General features: G+C 33.6%; 1 protein-coding gene across 2 annotated transcripts in view; it reads right to left on the reverse strand.

Moving 5' to 3' along the window:
- Nucleotides 1-5,277: 5,277 nt before the first annotated feature.
- Nucleotides 5,278-11,290, reverse strand: part of wts (serine/threonine-protein kinase warts) — a 10,956-nt gene continuing 4,943 nt past the window's right edge. For both annotated transcript variants that reach the window (XM_018510734.1, XM_018510733.1), the window contains exons 2-5: nucleotides 10,428-10,769; nucleotides 7,915-10,198; nucleotides 6,720-6,997; nucleotides 5,278-5,780 (exon numbers count right to left, since the gene is read on the reverse strand). In XM_018510734.1, coding sequence (XP_018366236.1) covers nucleotides 5,349-5,780; nucleotides 6,720-6,997; nucleotides 7,915-10,198; nucleotides 10,428-10,706 — 3,273 coding nt within the window. In that variant the 5' untranslated portion in view covers nucleotides 10,707-10,769 and the 3' untranslated portion in view covers nucleotides 5,278-5,348. The remainder of the gene's footprint in view (nucleotides 5,781-6,719; nucleotides 6,998-7,914; nucleotides 10,199-10,427; nucleotides 10,770-11,290) is intronic.

The raw sequence follows: 11,290 nt of genomic DNA on the forward strand, positions 1-11,290 counted from the left end.
GAAGTATAAAATATCTTGTAAACTATTAGTTTTTACATCTGTATCTTAATACCTATTTTCACATGCAGAATAATTAAAGGAATCATACTATGTAAAAAAAAATCATATAATTCCATTTAAAAAAATGGAAGTGTCTCCCATATCTCTTAGCGCCTCCACCTAGAAGAAAAACAACATGACTAAAATACGTTCTCCTCGAAACCGTTCTACTTTTGTCTGAAACATTTTTTGTGTAAAAAGCGTAGGAAAAAAATATTTGGAATGGGCGGAAAAGGCCCACCTTGTATATACATGAACACATTTTAAATATAATTATATACATTTATATGTATTTTTACATGAAAATTTCTCGGGCATATGCACTATAACGCCAATTGTACTTTAGTTCACATTAAGGACACAAATTAATAAGGCACTCATTGTGAGAATTCCGACACATTTGAGTTTAATTTCGACGTTGGAAGACGCTTTGGAAAATTGCGGCTCAAATTAAGATGCATTTTGAAAATGACGCATTGAAGAGAAGTACTGAATTATGCCATCGTTACTACGTAAAAATGAATTGTCGCAATTTCCGCAATGAGAAATATAGACAAAAATTATTGCATTTTTACGTTACTACGTTTATAACTACAAACTCACTTCCGACATAGATACAGCTAATGATTAAACTCGTGCAGCGATATATATACATTAGTTCCTCTTTTGCTATTGTTAACGCTCTTATAATAAGGATATTAATTACAAGAGATGGCAACTTAATTACGACATATCAGATTATGAAAACGTAATCATGTCAAGTGTCGTTTTATACTTTGTTAGATCGATTTTGTCTCGGCAATCGTATTGTGCAACGAAATTTTAGATTCAATGTAAACTGTTCACCGCTAATACGGTTTTCATGATACGTTGATAAACGATACGATAAATCAGAACTATTAAACGAAACTATTAACATCTTTAAAATGTACATAATGTATTTAATGTATACGATGTGCTATATAAATTCGTCTCTTCTATCTGTCTATGCCCGTTTCCACCAATGTAAGACTAACTTTAATCTCGATTCAATTATTTATTTATTTTTTTTTAAATTCTTAGAATTAGAAAAGCTTATCAACAATTTTAAGTAAAAAAAAAAAGATAAAAAGAAAATTGAACCGAGATTATAAAGTTAATCTTAAAATTAATCTTCGTAAAACCGAGCCTTAAGATTAGATAATATTAAAAAACGTTTAAGACAATTAAAAGATGCATTAAAATATGCGATGAACACATTACATTCATTCGAAAGTCTGTACATAGAGTTATATATATATATATATATAACTCTTATGAAAATATATGTAATTATTAAGAATATACATATACAAGTGTATGTGTGTGTATATATATATATATGTACATATAATTTTTAATAATTATTTATAATAATTCATAAAATATTTGAAATAAGAGACAATGTTAAATAAGACCGATACATTTAAAAACCACATATATTTCTAATTATCCTCAATATCACAGTATTTATAGAAATGTATTAGACCGGATACTTTTATATGAGATAACTAATACAAACGAATGAAAATGGCAAGTAAAATATTTGTTTTCTATAAATGTGCTCTATGATAATACATTGTACACAATCCAATATACATATATTTTGAAATGATGCCTACCCATGAATCGTTTCTCTCCATCTCTCTCGTCCATATCAATATGTTATTCCAAATTAAATAATAATTATATGTCATTAAAAAAAGGGAAAATAATCTCATTTTATTTTTCACCTAGCCACATAGGGTGTATCAGGACTACAGACTAACTTCGGAGGATGGTACACTGCTGTTCATTAATTGAATTCTTCGAGTGTAGGAGGGTGAAGAAGTGTGTAGGTAAGCACCATCTATGTATGTATGTATATACGCATTGAAGGCCAGAAATGGCGCGCTCATCTACACCCAAGTACGACTAAAGTGAGACTCGATTATTGAACAGTAGTGTACATCTTATCTAAAGAAACAGCTTTTGTTAAGAAATTTATGTTCTCTATTTTTAAACTATGTGTCCTTGTTCAGACCGGCTATGAAGTGCGCAACCGATCGCGCGGAAGCGATTCGGCAATACTTTTCGTTGTTCTTTTGTAAAAACAAAATAAAAAAAATGCGAACTCTAGTATTGTCAGATGTTACATGCAACTGAACATATAATTCCTTAAAAATGCATCAGAGGACACTGTTTTCTTAACAAAAGTTGATTGTTCTACGAGATCTGCCATCCCCTGAAATTTGTTCCTAAAGTCCTGGAGAACACTCTGTATACTCTAATCATGTCTTACAAAATGTAAAATCATTGCGTGGACGAAAATATATCTACAATTCAGCTTGCTATGGAAATCGTAACATCGTAACAAGAGATTATACATCCCATATTGATTATTTTATTAAAATTGCAAAAAAATTATAAAATTATTAGTGTCATAAATGAGTTGTCACTATGCAGGGTGATCATTAGGATTATGTTAAAAGTATGTAAATCATTACATTTTTTTCTTCTCCATTTCGACGATTGTTTTTTTAATTAGGATTGAATATTAAAGACTTATTAATTTCATTTGAGCTATTGTACACATGGCGTCACAAATGCCTTAACACACGAAGTTGTACGAGCACCGATAAAGAAATGAGAAGAAAAAATATGAAAAAAAATTATCGAAGATATAAAAGTACATCTCCTATTTCTAATATTTATTTAAAAACTAAAAAATATATTGCTGAAGAAATTAAAAATCAAATATAAAAAATTTGTTATCTAAATTTTAATCTGAGTAATCAGTATATGATTATAAATATAATGTCAAAGGCAAAACGCTTGTCAATAGTGTACAAAATATAAAAATTAGTCATAAGGACAATACCTTTCCATACGTACTACGACAGACGGAAATTTCATCTTTAACCTTCTTGCAATTTTAATGTAAATTTTTCCATAAATTTGGTAGATGACTTTTAGTAACGCAAAAATAAGTCACAACACGCATTTAAAAATAGATTTCTTTTTTTGTATGTATCTCTCAAATAGAAAAATGATAAAGATCAATTATTTTTATATGGACAAGACTGACGAAGTCTTTAAGTTTGATCATTGTCATCTGCTATTTCCCCATTAACATTTGCCTATCAACATTTCTTTGTTTTATATATATGATATTTAATCATCCACCTAACACAGTAATCTTTGTTATATTCTCCGAATGTGTGCAGTCTATATTTTTTCTATTCTTATAGCACATTTTTAATACTCATAATCTCAAATTTTCTCTGTTTTTAACGTTTTCTTTTACTGTTCTTCCATTACATCACTTATTTCATGGCATGCGTTATGTATGTATAGAATAAAAGGATCATTATGCATGCGTAAAATATCAACTGCGCTCAATAACTATTTGTTTCTCTGTAATATATACCGCTTTATTTCTATCCGGCAGAAAGTTTTAGGTTTATTTATCATTTCTACTTAGAGATTTCTGTCCTTTTGAGAACGATGCAATACCACCATTTATACATACATCCCCATCTTGAGATTAAAAATCCAGGTTACTTCGTTTCTATTACACTGGAATATTTTCCTACATATGAAAACGTATTTTGTGTTTGTTATTTTCTAGCAGAGATGATAATATAGTCTTATTGCATCGTCAAAATTTTGATTACATAATAAATATAAATAATAAATCCACTTTCTCGATATTTGCAAACAATATGCTTTTATACGGTTTGATAAAACATTATTGATGTATAATATTATTTGTATATTTTTCATATCTTACATGTACGCTCTACTTTTATTCATACTTATAAACAAAAACGAGAAATTAATATGATCCATACAAGTATTTCTCATTATGTAAGAATACAAGATGTTTTGTTGCGCATATAATATAATTTTGAGACAAATTTCTTATTAGTGATAAATTTTTAATAGCGATTCTGTATTGGCTTATAACATTTTGAGTTAATTTTCTGAATGGTTATCGATTACGCATCTCTGGAACGAAACATTTTGTATTCTTACATATCTCTTACAACTTAAATAAAACAATACATGAAAGTGTTAAAATATACAAATAATAAATTTCAAATTAAAATAACTGCTATAATAAACTATGCTTTTTTCTAAAAATACTATATACCTTTTTTTTATAAAAAATATGAAACTGCATCACGTAATGTTTTAAAACGTGAAGTTTTATTTAAGAAAAAGATGAAATTGCATTTTGCAGTTACATGCATGTATGCATGCATATTAAAGAACAATAGTAACGTACAAAGTTAAGGTAGCTAAAACCATTTAATTTTATCTTTTCTTTCATAGCTGTTTTAGCGATATATAATCCATTAGATTTCTGAGAGACATTCATCATATGCTATTAAACATGTACTAATGTATATTGTCGTTACAACGATTGTCATCTGCACATGTCTGCATGGAAAATATACATGCTTGTCAGATCTTTATAATTTGAATTATTTTTAAGTTGAGCTTCATCATATGTTACATACTTTTTTTACAGTTATATTTTTAAAGCTAAATGTCAATAAATTTTTAATTCGTTTCTAATATATCCGTATATCGGTCTTCCAAAATTTAGATGATTTTTAATAAAAATCTTAAAAATACAATACAAATAAAAACGTTAATCTCAGCTTGGTATGTACAAATATATACATGCGTTAAGTCATTTTAATTGAAATATTTTAGCTTTTAAATAGTCAATTCCTTTTAATTACACAATTTAGCACTTTGATTAACTTATAATTAAAATTTTAACAATTTTATAAATAATTAATTTGCCGAAAAACAGTTACTTTAAGTGAAAAAATAAACATTATTTTAATGAAATAATTAATAAAAAACAAATTTTAAAAACAAATTTAAAATTACTTGATTCGTCACTCTTTGTCCTTTTAAGAATTTAGTGTCTAATAAAGAGAAGAAAGAAATAATGTTCTATTTCTTATGAACATGCTTATCGTAAACTACTTTATTTAATAAATCTTTTATGAAGAAAAATTAAAAAATTATAGAAATACACTAAAACCTCTTTGGATTCTTAATTAGTATTGTGACCATTACAATCCATTATCAAAGAAAAAGAACATTTCGTTATTATTCAGATTCATAAATTTATAGTTCAAGAAACTATTATAGAAGATATTAGACAGAGAATCATCACGTAAGACGAAATCAAATCTTAATGAAATAACAGAACCGCGTCGACGGACAAGTGTCGAAATAGGGAAATGGCAGACGACGAAGTGTCCGTAAATCATAAATTTAACCTAATGTCATACATAGACGGGACCTTGATTGTCATTGTCGTCCAAGCTGATACGACTAGGATACGCGGGACCGCCGCCGTCGTCGAAAAAACGCCTGAACGTAAATTCAAAGAAACCGTGAAACGGCTTCCCGTTATCCAGCAATTCGTCCGATTTGTTCGAGTCTGACGATTCAGAATTGCGCAGTTTATCGGGATCCACAGGATCAAAATTGCTCGTATCAGTTGGATATTCAATACGAGGTATATGCGGGGCCATTTGGCGCCGTAATCCTTTCTCGAAGTCGATACTCGCGAAGAATGGATGATTTTTCACCTCATTCGCGTTTTTACCTAAACGACGATCAGCGCCAACACAAAGTTTCAAGATCAAATCCATACTTTCCGGTGAAAGATTTGCCTGTTTCGGTATATGAAGAGTTGTCTCCCAGTTAATAACCTGCATAGAAATAAAGAAAAAAACTTTCAAGCTTCATAACACTCAATAAATGCACTAAGCTAAAAATGTGAAGCAATATAGAGAAAGGTAGCTATTCTGAAGAAAAAAATAAAAGAAGAGAAATGAATATCGTTAGAAGTAGAAGATCAAAATATTTTGCTCTTGTATAAGGAAAACCAACTCGATATTTAAAAGTACGATGAATAGAATATGATAGTGAAGAATAAAAATGGGTTGCCGATATTGAATTCTGGATTTAAATATAAACAATTACAAAGAAGGGGGGAGTGTCGCAAAACGCTAATGGATGTTCAACCATCTGAAAACCTGAAACAATGGTGACAAATGATCGAGTTTGGCACCAAATGCGAATCGAAGACATGAGTTTTGAATGTACTAAATCCAATTTCGCATGCGACCAAACAAGTTCAGTTTGTAAACGATATCGATATAACCAAACAAAAAAGGAACAAGGAGTTATATATACAGGATATCCCGTGAAGATCGTAACATAAAGGATACCTCCTGAGATTATTTTACTTTTCGAAACACATTTTCCATAAGATTTGTACGAGATTCTTTGTTTCAGATCATTCAGAACTGAAGTTTCATGCATATCGCGATTTTATAGTGTCTTATTTGAAGTTAATAACTACGAAATGAACATACATAAACCAAGCTTTACTGAAAATAATTTAATATATATGTTATACAATAAATCTAAAAAAATCTATGAAGAACTGCATAGACTTTTCAAAAGAGATTCTTAAAAATGTCTTTTTATTAGATTTCCAAAGATAAAAAGAATTCCTTAATATGTTTTAAATATTTCATAATTTAAATATTGAATTTTTTTAAAGATGTTTAAAATGAACAATCATCTTTGTATAATACTTTGTTATTATTAGTATAGATATTATAATAAAGAATTACATATACCTTATATTGAGTTTCAGCAGGAGAATTGGCAAGAAATGGTGGAGAACCAACTAACATTTCATACAAGATTACTCCTACACTCCACCAATCACATAACTGTGTATATCCTGTACGTTGTAGGACTTCCGGCGCAATATAATTCGGTGTTCCAACCAGAGAATGTGCTAAGCATCTCTGATGTTCCCTGTGTCTTCTACGTTCTAATGGCTTTAACTGTATGCATTGACATTCGTTGTTCCAATCATCAGCTGGATCCATTGAGTCTTGTTTACCATGGCCTTGAATCGCAAAAAGACATATTAATTTATTTTATACATCTTAAAATACATTTTTAAAGCGTTAACTAAAATCTTATCACAACATTTCCTGAGAGTTCTCAGATTTTTCAGATATTTTTGTTTAAAATTCCAGATGAAATATTTTTAATGTAATTTTGTGAAATAAATTGGAATACAAGCAACGTAAATAAACACTGAAAATTAATAAAAAATAGAGATTCCATGATTTATCTCGTGATATCTATTTTTGTATTCAATTGAGAGCCGCGAAATCTATAGGATAGTAAAGAGAAGACTCACTACAAATATAATATATAATATCAGTAAACTATTCTTTTCTGTTATATATTGTCTTCTAGTGTCACCTAAATTTTTTTAAATTCACGAAACACAAGAATATAATAAAATAATGTAATATTTATCGCTCATACATAAAACATTTTTGATATTATAGCTCAAAAACTATCTATTATTAATTATTTTATTAATTATATTATTATACCTATAGAACCTATATACTTTTATAGGTTATATATGACTCATATCGGATTCCAATTTTCTTGTATGGTTAATACGGGTTCCCTTTAGTATTAAAAAATACAGTATATAAAAAAAATATTAAAAAGTACTATTAAGAGGCCCATTTAACAAAACGTTCGAATACGACAAAATTTATTTTCGATGAAGATTCATCATACTGAAGATCAAAATTGAATTTTTGCTTTCTCTTCAATATCCGAATATATATTTATCTCGTTTTAAATGTAAAATTTTTTTACAATTGTAAGCAACATGAATAGATCTAGTATTTTCAGAAAGAAACAAAATTTAAATTTAAAAGCAAATACCCCTAGCTTTGAGTCTATTTTAAATGCAACACCTAAATTCGAATATAGAAATGGTTGAAAATTTCTTACCGTTTTGTTGGTAATATTTAGAATTGTGAGTCCAACGAAATCCTGTGCAGAGGCCAAAGTCAGTCAATTTGATATGTCCATCGCGATCGATTAAAATGTTATCCGGTTTAATGTCCCTATGAATGAATCCCATCTTGTGAACACTTTCAACTGCGCACGTGAGCTCGGCGATATAGAATCTCGCCAATGACTCCTTGAAGATGCCGAGTTTAATAAGTAGTGACATCAAGTCTCCGCCAGGTATATAATCCATTACAAAATACAAATTATCCTTATCCTGAAATGAGTAATAGAGCTTGACGACCCACTCATTATCAGCTTCCGCCAATATATCACGCTCGGCCTTTACATGAGCAACTTGATTGCGATTTAGTACGTCGGCTTTCCTCAAAGTTTTCATCGCATAAAACTGGTTGGTGTCGAGCTTTCTCACGAGTGTGACTTCGCCGAATGCACCAACGCCAATCGGCTTGATCTTCGTGAACATCGATTTATCCATTTTCGCCCGTTTTAGTCTAATGTAGTTGGATTCCTTTTGCGACAACATTTTCCTCATCATGCATTGCGCTTCTGCACTCAGACCGATCTTCGCCATCTCTGTCTCCAATTGCATACGTCGATACAGTCGCTGCTTGTGCGACTTGAGTATATTCTCTACGTGTTGCTCCATGAAGAATTTAAAAGCCTGGGGAGAGTAATTTCTGACCTTACAATCCCTGCGCTCCTCTTCCTTCTCTATACTCATGGTCTTGCGCTCGGGTATGGGAGATTGATGCTTAATTTTATAGGACGAGGGTGTACCACCACTGCCGTCACCTTTGGTGCCATTACCACTCTTGGTACTAACAACAGTGCCCTCGAGCAAGGACGAATGATTGTTATTGTTGTTCCTTGTGGATACGGAAGTCGAGGCAACCGGTGGCAATGGTGGCGCATCCATCGTGTGTTGACAGTTATCAGCCGGCGAATATTTCCTCTGAAGTGGCGGATGATGGGCAACGGGAGACGTTCGCGATGCACTGCCACTCTCTATCGTGGAGGAAATAATTGCAGTGTCTTCAGTAGGGGTGCTGTAAGGTGGTGGCGGCAACGGATGATGCATACCGCGCTGCGCCGCTAACGCTTGCATCGTCGTGGCGTAACTCGGTGGTTCTGTCGTCGGTATACCAACGGGTGACGAGTTATTCACAGGCGGATAAGCGGGCGGTGGTTGTTGCTGCTTCTGCTGAATGGATGACGCGTAAGAGGGAGGCGGAGGCGGCGTGTTACTAGTGGTGGAGATTGACTGAGGTGCCGTGGGAGCGATAGCAGTCTGCAGCACTGGTTTTTGCACTTGTGTACTTTTCACCGATTGCATGATAATTGGTGGCTGCGTCTTCGCCTGTCGCGCACCCCATGCTTGTAACGGTGTCGGCCGTGCCATCGACGTCTGCGTAGTACTAGGTGATATCGTAGATACGGTGATGGGACTGGGTGTACCAGTAGATGTCGGACCTGAGTAGATGCCCGATGATGGACTTTTACGATAATCCTGCTGTGACTGTGTAGGGCTCTGCCGATTTTGCATAGAAACGCTGTAAGAAGGCGGCTGTACTGACTGACCGGACGATGAGGACGGAACTATAGGATACGGTGGCGGAGGTTCGACTTGGGTATTTGCATTATTATTGCTCGTCTGATAAATACTGAGAGCTTGCATTTGCTGTGTCAGTTGCTGCTGCACCTGCGGACCATTTTGTACAATCATCGGCTGACGGCTGCTCGAATTGTTGGCGTTCGCCACCGGACTAGTGCCGCGTTGCGGTGGATTTACTGACGTTGATGTGGCGCCGGCCGTGCCGGGTGCCGTTGTTGTCGATCTCGTCGGCACGACCGGCGCAGGTGACATTCGCTTGAGCATCTGCTGCATATTGGAAGGCACATTGGACTGACTGTATGGTGCGTGAGGTGGCGGTGGTGGCGGTGGTGTGGAACTGCATCGAGGTGGCGGCGGCGGCGGCGGTTCGCGATCCACGAAATTACTGGGCGAGTACTGGCGACTCAACTGTGGATGCGTGCTGAGTTCCGTGAGACGTGGACTATCGGATCGTGAGCTACCTGCTCCACTGTCCAATGCAGGACTGCCACGTTGCAGGTTCAATTCCCTCTCGAGACTCGGCTTCCTGATAAGTTTGGTATTGAGTTTGCCGAGCCCATTTAGAGATTCTCCTTGAGCTTGCTTCAAATACTCTATTGCCGCATCCAATCGCCATCCCGCAAATTTCAAGGCACGCAATCCTATTTCCTACAAGAGCAATTGCGATGATAAGTCATTGATATCTAAGTCTTTATCTTTTTGTTAATATATCCATTCGTTTTATTTGCAATTCATAGCATTTTTCTGAAACGAAATGAATGTTATTTTAGAGATAAAGAAAGAGCAAAAACTCTGAATGCACTAAACGCGAGTAAAATAAAAGATACATCCGATAATTAATTGATCTCTGTAAGAACAAAGCTGTTACTCGTTTTACCTCCGAATATCCCATAGCTAGTAGTTGTCCTAACGCTTGTCGTTGATCCGCTTTATCAGCGGTAGAACCGGAGGCGCCAGAGAGCCCGCTGAGACCTGAGGCAGAACTAATGCCACTGGTCGTGGATACGGTTGAGATAGTGCTAGCGGCGCTGGAACCCACCTCACCAGCCCCGCCAATATTCGCAAATGGTAGTAATGAGTTGCGAATCTCAGCTAAAGCCTTTTGGTGGTATCCAGAGCCGCGAGTGCTCGATTTGCTGGCAGCGGGCGGATTCATAGTGGCCCATGCTAGGCCCTCTGGGACCTAGTTTTAATCTGGCTGTGACACATGCGAATGTATCTGCAACATAAAACAGTGATGTTTTTACTCACACCAAATTTCGTTGCGCTATTTCACATCGATGCGTTCTAAAAGCTATTATATAAAAAAATATTCAAGTACAAAAGTATAATTTTAGTATTTTGATCAATAAAATATCCTATATATATCATCAAAAATATGATATTTCTTAACAATAAATATTTTACTAATTAAGATAGCTAATGTTTATGTTATGTTTTTACAATATTGTAACTTCGTGTATAGTAGTAACTAATGCGAAAAAATATGTCACACGTATAAATTTATTTAATTTTTTAATTCAAAAAAATAAGAAAATAATAAGTCAGTTTGAAAAAAGAGAATTTTCCTGAGAGTAAAAAATAAATTTTCCTGAGAATGTTAAGAATTACTTATGTGATACATGCTATTTATATTTAAATTACATCTTACTATCTTATATCTCTTATAAAATTAAAAATGCTAGTTTGAGAGAGAGAGAGAGAGAGAGAGAGAGAGAGAGAGAGAGAGAGAGAGAGAGA

Source organism: Trachymyrmex cornetzi, unplaced genomic scaffold (genome assembly GCF_001594075.2).
Source record: "Trachymyrmex cornetzi isolate Tcor2-1 unplaced genomic scaffold, Tcor1.1 scaffold348, whole genome shotgun sequence".
In the NCBI taxonomy this organism is placed as follows: domain Eukaryota; kingdom Metazoa; phylum Arthropoda; class Insecta; order Hymenoptera; family Formicidae; genus Trachymyrmex; species Trachymyrmex cornetzi.